Source organism: Dysidea avara, chromosome 13, assembly GCF_963678975.1.
Source record: "Dysidea avara chromosome 13, odDysAvar1.4, whole genome shotgun sequence".
NCBI lineage: Eukaryota > Metazoa > Porifera > Demospongiae > Dictyoceratida > Dysideidae > Dysidea > Dysidea avara.
This window is the reverse complement of record NC_089284.1, coordinates 16,916,210-16,928,511: the sequence shown is the minus strand read 5'-3', so window position 1 is coordinate 16,928,511 and position 12,302 is coordinate 16,916,210. Positions and strand designations below refer to the sequence as shown.

Genomic DNA, 12,302 nt, shown 5'->3' with positions numbered 1-12,302 from the left:
ACGTAAGATAAGACAATTTCGCGATGACTACACTAATGTTGGCAGGCGCTGGTATCGCTGTGGCGGCGTTTGGTGCCAGGGCAGTGATTAGAAGTTTTAGAGAAATGCAGAAACAAGCTGCTACAATTTCCAAGAGCCCGTTGTTTAGCTCAACGTACTATTACAGAGGTGGATTTGATCAGAAAATGTCCAGAAGAGAAGCAGCGCTTATTCTTGGAGTGAGTCCATCGTCAAGCAAGGAGAGAATACGAGAGGCACACAAGAGAATAATGTTACTAAACCACCCTGATAGAGGCGGCTCACCTTACTTGGCAGCAAAAATAAATGAAGCTAAAGACTTTTTGGATTCTGGAAGATAACAAAACGTTTATTATAATTTTTTTTTTTTTTTAATTTAAATGTAAACCCACAATTACATAGCTACGATGCATCAAATATTTTATTTGTCGTTGGTAGGTGTTCTGTTGTGTATTGTAGAGTGTCAGTTGTGTAGTAAGTGTTCTGATAATGAGCAAGATGTTAGCGGAGACTCAATTATTAAGTCGTTGTGTTCTAACACTACTGGTGCTGCTCTGAACCAGCGCTGTTGTGTGCTACATGATAATGTGATGGGGTACTGAAAATGATAAGTAGTGTATGAGTATTGTATTTTGTGTTTAGTCTGGATTGGAGTGAGTGCAACATCACTGAACTACACTCCTACCAGTTTGCATCCATCGGCGATTCCCTTCTCTGGCTGTAAGTGGGTGGGGCTATTTATTGCTAAGCAAACTATAATATTTTGTACCCAGGGATTTGTCAGGCAATAATGTACCACTTGAATACTTCAATGCCAGTTTACGTCTTCTTGGAGGATTAAACAATCTACAGTTATTGTGAGTGTTAATCATAACATTCTTTGGAAGATGGTTTGTCCTGTGTTAGGCTACTGCCGGTAGGTACTGAATGTAACACTGATGCTTGGGAGGAATCCACAATTGTTCAAGACACCATGTTGTGTTCCGAGCCTGTCCTATGTAATGGTGAGTATGGCTGTGTTAATATGGGTGTTTCACTTTCACACCTTTACGACAGTGTCACAGTCAACATCGTTAGACAACATTATACCAATAATGAATGTCTCTAATAATTCAGGTCAGTGTATGTGCACATATTATGTTGTTTACTGCTGTTACCCATTACAACAGTCAGTGTGTGTCCGCCAAACTCTCACTGTATTCCAGATGGACCTGGTGAATTATAATTATGTAATATTCCTATTTCTATTGTATCCGCAGGACTACACCAATGTGTTTGTAATAATGGTCACCATGGTTACAAGTGTATCCAGAAAAAGGGTCCATTTCCTTACATACTTTTCTTCTCTGTTTCCATAGCAACATGTGTTGTTATTGTAGCAGCAGATTACATAATAAAGTGGTGGTTGATCAGGTAAACAACTTGATCCAAATCAAATGGTTATGTGTCTTCTAGGAAGCCCAAGAGATGACAGCATATCGTATGCACATTGTGACTGGTTGATATCACCCAGAAATTCCCATGTCCTTAACCTATTGGGAAACCAATAATTATTTATATACACAACACTAATTGATAATGTACACTTTATCTTATAACATTACCATTGTAAAAATACAAAAATAAGCAAAATAAACTATGCACAATGGATGAATGCACTAATCGGTTTCACTACTCTTACTATTGTTCTAATTCAGCTAAAATGTCTTGAGGCAGGAACACTCCAGGATAGTCAAATTCATCATCCCCATCTAGCTGATCTCCAAATGTTGTGATGATAGAGTCTCTCCACATGCTCTGCAACCTTCCCCGCATGTTTTCAAATGAGTTCTTCAGTATTTCTTGTAAGCTGTTAGGATCTGTAGCTGGCTTCTTTCTACCTTCCATTGACACATGTCGAAGTAGGGCTGGATTGAAGGTCGATATCTCTTTGAGAAACTCAGAACTGTCCAGCTGAGGCGGTGCAGGAGGGTATTTTATCTTTGGAGACTTCAGTTTTGGTGATTCAGAACAATGAGTAGGCTGCTCACTTGGCAACTTTGGTGGTTCTGGAGGAGGGGGCGGAGCAGGTGGAATATTTGCTGGTTTTGGTGGGCTACTGGTGGGTGGCGAGTTAGCAATAGCTGTAACAATGGAGAATGGATCTTTCTTACCAGTTAACATGAAAGCTGAAATGGCAGTGTCCTTAGATATGTGTGCGACATGCTGGAAGTCATGGGGACTAGAGATGTCCATTGGTACTCGAGATTTCTTTACTTCTGGTTCCTCTCCACTACCACTGGATAGTAGTTGCTCTGATGAAGTTGAAGGTGTCTTTGAACGCTTACGTGCAGCAGCGGCAGCACCTGTGCTAAAGTCATCAGACATCTGAAAAGGGTCTTCATTGCCATCCTCATTCTTAGGAGCAAAGCAATTTTCTCCCATGTGTGCCACATGTTGGAACTCCATTGGGGAGCTAATCTCTAACACTCTTCTTCCTCCTTTACGTGGCTTTTTTGGCTGGCCATTCTTCTTTCTTTGTGCATTTTTAAGTGATTGTAGCAGTGCAGGCTTGCGGCTTTGATGGGGACTAGATCTCACTTCACTACCTTGAGGAGGACTTGGCTGTGGAGGACTTGCTTTTTTCTGTTCGTTCACTTCCATATCAGCAACTCCATTACCGGCCTGTTGTTCTATAGCACTTAGTCCACCAATGGGGTCGGAGTGCGTCGGTAAATCACCACCAATGTGTGTGACATGCTTGAAATCTGCTGGCTGAGAAATGTCATCCTTTCTTAATGACTTTCTCTGATCGTCAGTCAGTTTAAAAAGTTTGCCAGGAGTGAGCTGGTCTACTGCATCTGCAATCCTCCTGGCCACTTCAGCATTAGCAAAACTTAGTCCTACAAGTAAATCTTTACCATCATCATCTTCGCAGATAAATGTGTGAAAGTAGTTTTCCTGTACTTTGTAGTCAGCATCTAAAGTAATGGAATACTCCCTGTGTGGCTCAGCTGTATCAATGTCAACAATGCTGATAATCAGTTCATCAAGGTTGGAAATGATCGTGGGTATACCATAATCTTCGATGTTCCATCTGTTAGAATCAGGTGGAGCCTCATGTACAACTACACCAGTTTCACACACCACAACTAATCCACCTCGACCATAAAGGTTGCTGAGAATTCGTCTCTTCTCTTTCCAGCTAATTCTTTCTTCTGCTGGCCTCAGCACTGACCTCACCTATAGTTAAAACACACTCATAACCAGCTGTACCAGCAATTAGCATATCCCACAAAACATACCAATAAACCATAAGGGTTACATAATTAAGTAGCAGCCCTACTAGTGCATGAAAACAATACCTTGAAGACACTATTTGACTTCAAAGATAACCTCGCATTAACACCTACCAATTTGAAACGATCTAGTATGACTTCGCCAGGCTTAAGCTCGTTACACACATTAACATAGTTTAAATTTTCGTTACACAACAGATTAGTAACTCACGTTAGACATGACTTTAAATGGTTCCAAACACTGAAATCAGATATGACCCTAAACCGCCGCAGTCTGCAACACGCCGCTGTCCTAACTATCTGGACGAGTAAAGACAACTGGGAACTCTTATGATAGTCTGAAGCTCTAAATTGAAACAATACTTAGAAACAATGAGATAATGAGCCAAGACACTTACATACTCGCTTACATAGCGCCTCAGCCAGACACGGTTATGCCATGGGCTATCCCGGTAATAAATAATTTAAATTCCCTATAATCACGTGGGCTATTTGCGGCTGAAAGGATGGCGGCAGTGAATGTGGTCTACACATCAGCTACTTCTGATAACCTTAGCAGACATGATATCCTCGCATGGATCAATGGCACGTTGTCGTTAGGTCACGCTAAAATTGAAGAAATGTGTTCAGGTAAGTGAGTGGTGGGTTTTAATTAGAACAGAGAAATGGTTTCTGTGCTGTTTAGGGGCTGCCTATTGCCAGTTCATGGACATGTTATTTCCAGGTAAGCGTTTACAATGAATAACGCGTGTTAGTCGAATATGACCAGGGTGCATACCACTGAAGCGAGTGAAGTTTCAGACGAAGCTGGAGCACGAGTATATCAGCAATTGGAAATTATTCCAAGGATCTTGTAAAAAAACTGGCGTGGACAAAGTTAGAAATTCTATAAAGGAATGGTGCAATATTTGAATACTGTTAAATTGTAGGTCATTCCTATAGAGAAGTTAGTCAAAGGAAAATTTCAGGACAATTTCGAGTTTGTTCAGTGGTTCAAGAAATTTTTTGATGCAAATTACCAAGGGGAAGAGTACGACCCTGTAGCGGCCAGGGGTGGGACAGTTGTTTCTACAGGTGCCAAGTCAGCTCCAAAACCAAAGAAAGTTGTGTCAAGTAAGGTGGTTGTTAACAAGTGTATTGCTGTGACAAATCTGTTTACTGCAGGTACACCTCCTAGAGCAGCAATTAGCAAGGCACCAGCAATTAGCAAGGCTCCAACACGTACACAAGTTCCTGCTGCAACACAAAGACCCACCCAAGCTGCTGGTGGAGCAACAGCTAAAGCTGCTGCTGCTCAATCTGCTGCTGAGATCAAGAAACTTCAAGACCAGGTTTGAATTCTAGCACAAATTCCAATCTAATTAATGTACCCCTGATAGATAGCAGATCTACAAGTGACAGCCCAGGGTATGGAAACAGAAAGAGACTTTTATTTCAGCAAGTTACGCCAGATAGAGATGATATGTCAAGAGTCAGATAGTAATCCCTTAACAGAACAAATTCTTGAGATTATGTATGCTACTGAGGTAGGTTTATGGAGACAGGCCCTATCCTACTAAATCCATCCACACAGGACGGTTTTGTGCAGCCAGCAGAAGAGCCAGTAGAAGATAACACCAGTCTAGTTGAACAGGATGAGCAGCAACAGACTTATGGTTATGATGACTATTACGAAGATGAGCAGGAAGAGTATTAATTTATCATGTGTGCATGTACAAAATATTGAGACATCAGATTTATCATCGTGTTCAGTTGTTGTGTGTACTGATCATCTTTGAAATGACTCGGCTAAGTAGAGTTTACTGATGCCCTGACTGGCAAACTTGTGAGCTTGATCACAGTGTGACTCCACTTGCTGTTTGAGCAGCAAACTGTCCAGTCTTGGTGGGGCCACTGGAGGCTTGAGATTAAGTTCTTTGTCAACCACTTCTTCTGGGTCAGGCAATGGCGGCTCTCCCCTAGATTTTCTCCGGAGATTTTCTTCATGCTACAGGAAGACAAGACAGTTAAAGCTATTGGTCTACTCATGTTATGTCTTACTCTTTTCTGAATGAATTGCTGTTTCATTTGTAGTTGCTTAGCTACATTTTTCTCGTAACTGACTAATCGATTAGTATCCTGATACAACATATCTACTCCAGACATCAGTAGCTGCATGTTACACACTAACACATTGCTACATGGAAACACACCACACACTAATAGGGCTGTAATTCAATATTCCAATGTAATTTGTATTCCACAATTACTCTGGTTTCAACCAGAAAATTAATAGAACATCTCAAGACTAATGAATATCAGTTACAAATAGCACACTACATGTATATATACCATAGCGGGGAAAATTTTCAGCAGGTGAAAATACCCTATGAACCATCTAGTAGAAAACTTAGGCAGCATAACAACATTAGTGAATTGTCCCTTTAGATGTCATTATCTATAAGCAATGTGTAGTAAAACGTGACAATTAACTAAACTTTTTTGCCCATTTCCCAAGTTTCCTATGATATGTCAAGGGGTAGTCACTACCAATAGTCCTGTAGAACCATCTGCGGCCGGGATCAAAATCAAATCAAGCTATCAAGAGGTAAATTAGCACTGAATCAAGCGATCAATACATCCTAGAAAGTGGTGATTAAGCTAGCTCACAAACAAAACGAGAAGTTGCAAAAATATGTGCTAAATTAAGCAATCAAGGGTTTGAAGCAAAATCAAGTGATCAAGGTATAATTTTTTCAATCAAAAACCTTGACCCCGGTCGCAGATGGTTCTACAGGACTATTGGCAGTGACCACCCCTTGTATGATACCACTGAAGCTGGCCTAAAAAGCTCACGGTACATGATCTTTCATTCATTCATACGTACGACACTGCACATATTTAGATTCACAGACAAAGTAGTTCGTGTGATCTCAGGTGATCCGATTTAGTCACATAATGTCAACATGACACCATCATTCGGCAATTCCTAAATTTCATCATTGATCACACAAGCCAGCTACACAAATGGGTCCCCCATACAAGTCCAATGACAACATTCTTGGAATATCCTTATTTGGTATTTATTGGTGTTAAGCAATTATAAAGGGACTGTTAAGGGCCATGCTATTTGGTACATTACAAAATTCATGAACCACAATCCTTTGAAGTTACCTTCCACTACTAAACCAGGAACAATACCCACTAACTTGGTTAACAAAAAGTTATCATGGGCTTTGACAACACTATTGACAAGAGGTGGCCATCATTATCAATTAATAATGTAAATAAGTTTTGTCTTGTGTGCAAACAACACACAGGTTTACCACACCACTTTACTTTTAGCAGTTCAACATTGCACTTACTTGGTTGCTAGGCTAAGAAAGTCATAGCAGTTTTCTGTAGTTGGCATTTTCTGCTCCAGTTCACTCAACAGCACATTTTGCAATCTGGAGTTTCTCACAAACACAGGTAGCTCTTCAAAAAGGTCCATGTGGTACAGCTCAGTACCCTGCACACTGCAATACACTATAACTACAATAGTGTACTTACTATATACCAGTGTACCTTTCTGGAGTGAAGTTGAAGTTCCTTAATAGCATATCAAGAATAAGAGGAGTCAACCGGAAAGCTCTTAGTGATAAAATCCCCTGAGTTGTACGTAGTGGATCTGTGTAGTAAAGCAACACAACTTATAGCCATGAGAAGTTTACACTGTAAACATACCATATACAAGTACAATTGATTCCTCGTTGACTTCTTGATATTTACGATGATTCTCAAGAAATTCCTTATTGATGTGACTATGCAGGTATGTTGACTGGTACCATCCAACAGTATGATAATCAACATTGACTTTACGTAAGTTCCTCAACATATCCATTTGGTAAGTTTCTGTGGAGAAATCATATGACACATGATTTGAAAGAGGTCTACTCACCAGTATCTTCCTCTACTGCAGGGACGGGGAAACAATCTGTAATCTCCACAGTATCCTTGACAACCAGACCAACCAGGAATCCATTGATCATTTCAGTACTGCTGCCTTCTTCTTGACAATGTTTGATTATCTTCAATGCCACCTACTCCAAACAATAACACACCAGTACAGCAATACATCCAGTTAGACTCACCAACCCGTCCACTTGTACTCTCACAATGTTCCCTACTTTACCCTTCTCGCTCATGATGAGTGCTGGCGTTGTAAAGATGTCGCTGTCACGTGTAGTGAGCTTTAGTTGGAAAATTTTGTATTCTAATATTTTGTGCAGAAAAGTACTATTAGCTATGGCTCTTCGCACTAGCTTAGCACTTCACGCTAGTTTAGTACGTGGAATATTTCAGATTCGCTTGCCATTAATCGCAGGAACTGTTCGCTTTACAAGAAATTATGCTAATAAGAGGTATTTGAAGAAACTGGAACATCGACCGCCACCACATCCTCATCACAGCCCGAGTTTTTTGTACGACCAAATTTCAGACAAGTTTGTTAACAGCATGATGGTGGGGGGCGACAAGAATTTATCTATCCAAATATTTCGTAACGCTCTAGCACTGGTTAAGGAGACGCAGCTAAAGAAAGTCACAGCTGGTAAAGCTGAAGAGACAGACCCACTGAAAATATTTCACGCAGCTTTGGATAATCTACGGCCTATAATGGGAACTAAGAGAATACGAAAAGGAGGTAAAATGTACCAAGTTCCGGTGGCTCTTTCTGAGGACAGACAATCGTTTCTGGCGATGAAGTGGCTGATAACTGCTTCACGCGAGAAGAAGGGTGAACCAAATGAACGCATGTATCAAAAGCTAGCTGCAGAGATGCTGGATACTTACTACCACAAGGGAGCTGCAATGCGACAGAAGCTAGATCTCCACAAACAAGTTTCCGCTAACAGAACATATGCAAGTTTTGTATGGACTTAGAATTATAATTAACCAAAATGCTACCATGCACGATACAGTATATACTACATATATAAATACATTGTGTGTAGTAAGTACAAAAAAAGCACACCAAAATAAAAGTTTAACTTAGTACACGATAGGCCTCCTCAGCAGCAGATACAAAGTAGTCTTCTAACTGATATTTGAGATACTCAAATGTTGGTCGCTCCTCTGGGTCCGTTTTCCAGCACTCCAACATGATTTGGTACAAGGGGTCTGGGCATGAAGGGGGTGGGGGCATGCGATATCCCTGCTCAACTCGGGCTAACACTTCACCATTGGTCATTCCAGGGTAAGGAATACGACCATGTGTAACAAGCTCGGTTAAGAATATACCAAAAGACCAGACGTCTGATTTTATAGAGAACCGGTTAAACAGGGCAGCTTCAGGAGCTGTCCACTTGATGGGAAACTTTGCTCCTTCTCTTGCAGAATATTCGTCATCAGCAATAATTCTTGCCAGACCAAAATCTCCCACCTTGACAATGTTCCCTTCTCCTACAAGCACATTTCTGGCTGCAAGATCCCTGTGTATGTAGTGTTGTGATTCAAGGTAAGCCATTCCATTAGCAACCTGTGCTCCAATATCTATTAGCTCTGGCAATTTCAAATGTTGACCTTCACCTTTTGTAAGATAGTCCAACAAGCTACCATGCTTCATCAATTCTGTGACAATGTAGATGGGTTCTTCACGTGTGCACACGGCATATAGTTGGATCAATTTCTCATGTTGTAGTTTTTTCATGATCTGGGCCTCAGCTAAGAAGTCAGCTGCTCCCATTGTACCAGTTTTAAGTGTTTTAACTGCCACAGGAGTTGTGGTATTCCAAATGCCTGCCCAAACTTCACCAAATGCTCCACCTCCTAATTTACGCTTCAACTGAATAGAAGTACGCTCAATTTCCCAATCATCTTTAGTATTATACGACAACCCAACTGTGGTAGGTAGATCTGTCTTTGGACACTGCATCGTTAGTCGGGTACACAATCCATCAGCATCTCGGCAGTAATGTGCTACAAGATCATCTAACGAAGGACATTGCCGTCGTGGAGCAATGTAGAAGCCACCAGTGTCAACTTTCCTGATGCGGTAATGTTTCACTGTGTCACCATCCCTAACTGACAAAGAAAAGTTCCCTGGTTGACTTTCACTCTCTCTGATCAAATAAGTGCCAGTGACATTTCCTTGCATCAGTAGCTTCTTCTCAGCATCAGTACGCTTGATCCTCCCAAAGAACCAGCTGCACAAAAGAGGAGACAATATGACTAGTACACACAGCAATTGAAGCTGTATATAATACATTAATCCAAACAACCTATGAATTGATTAATCATGTATTGGTTACAAGTTGTGCTTACTCTTGGGCCTGTACACTCTGCACTGGAGCCACATAGTTGCTAGGGATGTACCCTTCTTTACCAGTCACCATTGAACGGGCTAACCACCAATCTCCATCAGTGTTGTTGACTATTTGCAGTTGCTCAGATTTTTTAAAGCTCAAATCTTCTGCTGTGCGGGCATCATAGTCATACAGACCAATAAAGGTTAACACCCCGCCCGTTGCCATTTGAGGAGGCTGAACGATGGCCGGAGGTTGGGGTTGTGATACTTGCGGTTCATATCTCTGTTGTGGTTGCTCGAACTGCTTCTCTTGCTCCTTAACGAACCGTTTGCTGTCTGGCTTTACATCTGGAGGATTGTTCGCGCTGCCCAAACAATTCCCCATTCCTACAATCAACAGAAAACAACTTTTACAATCATAACCCACTAAAAATAAACCGCGAACGTAATACGCGCGTTTCAACTCCAACAGTTATGATCAATTGCTTAGCTAAATGTAACAACGCACCTTGACGGAGTTAAACAACAGCCAGCACTCAACCCGATTCCGTCTCGTTTCGCGTTTCACACGTCCCTTACTGATTTTTACGCCCAATTCACGTGAGCTGTTTTATAGGCGCTATAATATAAACTTTAATTAATAAGCGAGGTCATATAAAATATTAAATGTTCGTGAGCAGTCCTGTACATTATACAGTTTCTGTAAACACTCCACACACACACACTGTAGTCTCTGCTACTCTGACTGCTTGCGTGACTTCTTCAACAACTTGTAACCTCCTGCTACTATCTTGTAAGCCCAGACTATGTTGAGAATATCAAACGCCACAAATGTGATTATTATCCAATATCTTATGAATAGTGGCCATGCAGTGGTTACACTGGGGTCCAAGTATACATAATAATACATAGTGTACCAGTGGTAGGGGATTACAAATATTCTTGCAATGTAAAATGTGATGGCTAGCACGAGGGAATTCACAATGTAGATAGCAGATGATTTGGGGTAGTTGACAGCACTCATACACCAACGGATGTTGACAAACGTTGTTGATAGTTCTGCAAAAAATCGATACACTATCCAGAATAGTGCTACGCCATCCAGGTATACACCAAGCCAAATACCAAACATGCTTATTGTATGGTGACAGAAGTTCATCAAGTCTTTACGCATCTCACTGTCCATCATCACAAACACAAAATCAGTCATGAAGTAACCCAAAGAGAAACGAAGTAAAGCTCTGCCAACAGGTGAAAGTGAGATTAAGTATTCTTCCCCCAGTGGGTCAAACAGTAGTGCGTAACAAGTCACTACTGTCAGCACTATGGCATGCACAGTTGACCCTAGCAAAGTGTTCCAGTAAGTTTTTTTATGCCTTCCAAATTCTGAGTATTTCGTAACAACCATAGGAGTTAGCAGAGGACTCAGTACTAGCCCACACAGCAGTGTCATACAGCATCCTATCCCTGTATAAATGTTAAAGACTGGTAGTATACCATCCAAGATGACCTCCACAATCGACGACATTATTCTAATTAACGAGCCGCAACCGCCTACGTAAGCATGCGCAAAACAGCACGTGTTCCTCTCAAATGTGTCCACGTTGAAAGCGTAAGGAGAATTTTTAATCTCTAGCATTCATGTAAGTGTCTTACTCTATTGCCAATTTTTTATGCCCTAATGGATATGTTAGTGATTATTTTGCTTGCGAGTGTGTTATTTTGTGAGGTCAACGTCTAGTAGTCGTGTTGCTGGTTACTCCATATAATGATCATGTTGTATGTTTCTTCTATCATTCCACAGCGAGGAACTCCGTGTGAACGATGGCGGAAGGGTGAGTTTGATTAGTACGTGTGTGTTCGTTATGGTGTATTGTCGTTCCGTGTTTATGTAGAGATGACATGCAGAGTGATCAGAAGAAATTAGAAAATGCGATCAAGGATATTCTAAAAACCGCTCTAGTCCACGATGGCTTAGCCAGAGGTCTAAGAGAAGCAGTGAAGGCCTTAGACAAGTAACAGCTTGTTGTTTAATTGTTCAATAACTATCACTAATTTATGTCAACAGGAGACAAGCCATGTTATGTTTACTAGCCAAGAACTGCACTGAAGCAGCTTACACCAGGTTGGTGGAGGCTTTGTGTACGGAACACAACATTATGTTGATGAAGGTAGTGTATGTGTGTTTTGCTGTTAAAGAAATACTGGTTGATCTAGGTGGAAGACAATGCTAAACTTGGTGAATGGGTAGGCCTATGCAAGATAGACAAAGAAGGGAAACCTCGTAAAGTTGTCAAGTGCAGTTGTGTTGTCATTAAAGTAAGTACACACATGCACTCAAGCTTGGTCATTAATGATGACACATGAGCTCCCTCTACTGAGACTTGTCAGTGAGGAAATGCTCTAACCGGAATCACTATGTTCTGAAATGACCACCTGTTAAACACTCTTGTTGGAGGTAATAAGTTATGTATCTTTCTTTTGTGTAGGACATTGGCCAAGAAACAGAAGCATGGTCAATCGTACTAGAGTACATGAAGTCCAGGGGCGGTGCTGCCTAATTTTACTTTGAATGACACAAATAATTGTTTACAATGTATTTGATACAAGTTTGTTGTATATTATACTGGGACTGGTAAAATATAACTACTTCGTGGTAATCATTTGTACTTTGAAGCGCCACAATTTGTACATTCAAGAATTGTTTTTAGTGCGCGGATACCAAGAAACTTCTGCGGTTA

The 12,302-nt window shown here is 41.0% G+C and overlaps 9 protein-coding genes across 12 annotated transcripts; 5 read left to right on the top strand and 4 right to left on the bottom strand.

The window, feature by feature from the left end:
• The first annotated feature begins 23 nt into the window (after positions 1 to 23).
• LOC136242290 (mitochondrial import inner membrane translocase subunit TIM14-like) lies at positions 24 to 359 on the top strand. The gene has a single exon (XM_066033699.1). The coding sequence runs from the start codon at positions 24 to 26 to the stop codon at positions 357 to 359; it is 336 nt and encodes a 111-aa protein (XP_065889771.1).
• LOC136243735 (all-trans retinoic acid-induced differentiation factor-like) lies at positions 280 to 1,654 on the top strand. 2 transcript variants are annotated; one of them, XM_066035336.1, is made up of 8 exons: positions 280 to 613; positions 661 to 738; positions 792 to 875; positions 925 to 1,022; positions 1,075 to 1,134; positions 1,188 to 1,232; positions 1,278 to 1,431; positions 1,474 to 1,654. In XM_066035336.1, the coding sequence occupies exons 1-8, from the start codon at positions 426 to 428 to the stop codon at positions 1,487 to 1,489; spliced, it is 723 nt and encodes a 240-aa protein (XP_065891408.1). In that variant the 5' UTR covers positions 280 to 425; the 3' UTR covers positions 1,490 to 1,654. The 2 variants fall into 2 exon arrangements, with proteins under 2 accessions (XP_065891408.1, XP_065891409.1); XM_066035337.1 differs by lacking the exon at positions 1,188 to 1,232.
• Positions 1,552 to 3,799, bottom strand: LOC136243722 (actin nucleation-promoting factor WASL-like). Of its 2 annotated transcripts, none has more exons than XM_066035319.1 (3): positions 3,695 to 3,799; positions 3,508 to 3,642; positions 1,552 to 3,240 (listed from the first exon to the last, which is right to left on the bottom strand). In XM_066035319.1, exons 2-3 carry the CDS (start codon positions 3,514 to 3,516, stop codon positions 1,699 to 1,701), a joined length of 1,551 nt encoding a protein of 516 aa, XP_065891391.1. In that variant the 5' UTR covers positions 3,517 to 3,642; positions 3,695 to 3,799; the 3' UTR covers positions 1,552 to 1,698. The 2 variants fall into 2 exon arrangements, with proteins under 2 accessions (XP_065891391.1, XP_065891392.1); XM_066035320.1 differs by having other exon boundaries at positions 3,699 to 3,791.
• On the top strand, positions 3,758 to 5,079 carry LOC136243730 (microtubule-associated protein RP/EB family member 1-like). 2 transcript variants are annotated; one of them, XM_066035332.1, is made up of 7 exons: positions 3,758 to 3,926; positions 3,982 to 4,020; positions 4,066 to 4,172; positions 4,226 to 4,409; positions 4,461 to 4,627; positions 4,676 to 4,822; positions 4,870 to 5,079. In XM_066035332.1, exons 1-7 carry the CDS (start codon positions 3,803 to 3,805, stop codon positions 4,990 to 4,992), a joined length of 891 nt encoding a protein of 296 aa, XP_065891404.1. In that variant the 5' UTR covers positions 3,758 to 3,802; the 3' UTR covers positions 4,993 to 5,079. The 2 variants fall into 2 exon arrangements, with proteins under 2 accessions (XP_065891404.1, XP_065891403.1); XM_066035331.1 differs by having other exon boundaries at positions 4,226 to 4,627.
• LOC136243729 (eukaryotic translation initiation factor 3 subunit H-A-like) lies at positions 4,974 to 7,560 on the bottom strand. The gene is made up of 7 exons (XM_066035330.1): positions 7,409 to 7,560; positions 7,216 to 7,357; positions 7,002 to 7,169; positions 6,843 to 6,945; positions 6,641 to 6,793; positions 5,337 to 5,472; positions 4,974 to 5,283 (listed from the first exon to the last, which is right to left on the bottom strand). Exons 1-7 carry the CDS (start codon positions 7,460 to 7,462, stop codon positions 5,065 to 5,067), a joined length of 975 nt encoding a protein of 324 aa, XP_065891402.1. The 5' UTR covers positions 7,463 to 7,560; the 3' UTR covers positions 4,974 to 5,064.
• LOC136243736 (small ribosomal subunit protein uS7-like) lies at positions 7,512 to 9,004 on the top strand. Its single transcript, XM_066035338.1, has one exon. The coding sequence runs from the start codon at positions 7,563 to 7,565 to the stop codon at positions 8,196 to 8,198; it is 636 nt and encodes a 211-aa protein (XP_065891410.1). The 5' UTR covers positions 7,512 to 7,562; the 3' UTR covers positions 8,199 to 9,004.
• LOC136243724 (tyrosine-protein kinase STK-like) lies at positions 8,243 to 10,199 on the bottom strand. The gene is made up of 3 exons (XM_066035321.1): positions 10,070 to 10,199; positions 9,579 to 9,948; positions 8,243 to 9,460 (listed from the first exon to the last, which is right to left on the bottom strand). The coding sequence occupies exons 2-3, from the start codon at positions 9,944 to 9,946 to the stop codon at positions 8,302 to 8,304; spliced, it is 1,527 nt and encodes a 508-aa protein (XP_065891393.1). The 5' UTR covers positions 9,947 to 9,948; positions 10,070 to 10,199; the 3' UTR covers positions 8,243 to 8,301.
• On the bottom strand, positions 10,194 to 11,136 carry LOC136243732 (TLC domain-containing protein 4-B-like). The gene has a single exon (XM_066035334.1). The coding sequence runs from the start codon at positions 11,087 to 11,089 to the stop codon at positions 10,298 to 10,300; it is 792 nt and encodes a 263-aa protein (XP_065891406.1). The 5' UTR covers positions 11,090 to 11,136; the 3' UTR covers positions 10,194 to 10,297.
• On the top strand, positions 11,109 to 12,221 carry LOC136243741 (small ribosomal subunit protein eS12-like). The gene is made up of 6 exons (XM_066035343.1): positions 11,109 to 11,204; positions 11,366 to 11,396; positions 11,457 to 11,576; positions 11,630 to 11,732; positions 11,779 to 11,880; positions 12,051 to 12,221. The coding sequence occupies exons 2-6, from the start codon at positions 11,386 to 11,388 to the stop codon at positions 12,120 to 12,122; spliced, it is 408 nt and encodes a 135-aa protein (XP_065891415.1). The 5' UTR covers positions 11,109 to 11,204; positions 11,366 to 11,385; the 3' UTR covers positions 12,123 to 12,221.
• Positions 12,222 to 12,302: the final 81 nt, after the last annotated feature.

Coding starts and splice junctions, on each gene's coding strand:
- LOC136242290 (XM_066033699.1), top strand. CDS start 24: ATGACTACACTAATGTTGGCAGGCGCTGGTATCGCTGTGGCGGCGTTT.
- LOC136243735 (XM_066035336.1), top strand. CDS start 426: ATGCATCAAATATTTTATTTGTCGTTGGTAGGTGTTCTGTTGTGTATT. Junction 614..660: donor CTACATGATAATGTGATGGG/GTACTGAAAATG, acceptor TTTTGTGTTTAG/TCTGGATTGGAGTGAGTGCA. Junction 1,023..1,074: donor CGAGCCTGTCCTATGTAATG/GTGAGTATGGCT, acceptor CCTTTACGACAG/TGTCACAGTCAACATCGTTA.
- LOC136243730 (XM_066035331.1), top strand. CDS start 3,803: ATGGCGGCAGTGAATGTGGTCTACACATCAGCTACTTCTGATAACCTT. Junction 3,927..3,981: donor AATTGAAGAAATGTGTTCAG/GTAAGTGAGTGG, acceptor TGTGCTGTTTAG/GGGCTGCCTATTGCCAGTTC. Junction 4,628..4,675: donor TCAAGAAACTTCAAGACCAG/GTTTGAATTCTA, acceptor TACCCCTGATAG/ATAGCAGATCTACAAGTGAC.
- LOC136243729 (XM_066035330.1), bottom strand. CDS start 7,462: ATGAGCGAGAAGGGTAAAGTAGGGAACATTGTGAGAGTACAAGTGGAC. Junction 7,170..7,215: donor TGCAGTAGAGGAAGATACTG/GTGAGTAGACCT, acceptor ATTTCTCCACAG/AAACTTACCAAATGGATATG. Junction 5,284..5,336: donor AGCAATTCATTCAGAAAAGA/GTAAGACATAAC, acceptor GTCTTCCTGTAG/CATGAAGAAAATCTCCGGAG.
- LOC136243736 (XM_066035338.1), top strand. CDS start 7,563: ATGGCTCTTCGCACTAGCTTAGCACTTCACGCTAGTTTAGTACGTGGA.
- LOC136243724 (XM_066035321.1), bottom strand. CDS start 9,946: ATGGGGAATTGTTTGGGCAGCGCGAACAATCCTCCAGATGTAAAGCCA. Junction 9,461..9,578: donor CAGAGTGTACAGGCCCAAGA/GTAAGCACAACT, acceptor TCTTTTGTGCAG/CTGGTTCTTTGGGAGGATCA.
- LOC136243732 (XM_066035334.1), bottom strand. CDS start 11,089: ATGTCGTCGATTGTGGAGGTCATCTTGGATGGTATACTACCAGTCTTT.
- LOC136243741 (XM_066035343.1), top strand. Junction 11,577..11,629: donor GCAGTGAAGGCCTTAGACAA/GTAACAGCTTGT, acceptor TTATGTCAACAG/GAGACAAGCCATGTTATGTT. Junction 11,733..11,778: donor ACAACATTATGTTGATGAAG/GTAGTGTATGTG, acceptor TGGTTGATCTAG/GTGGAAGACAATGCTAAACT.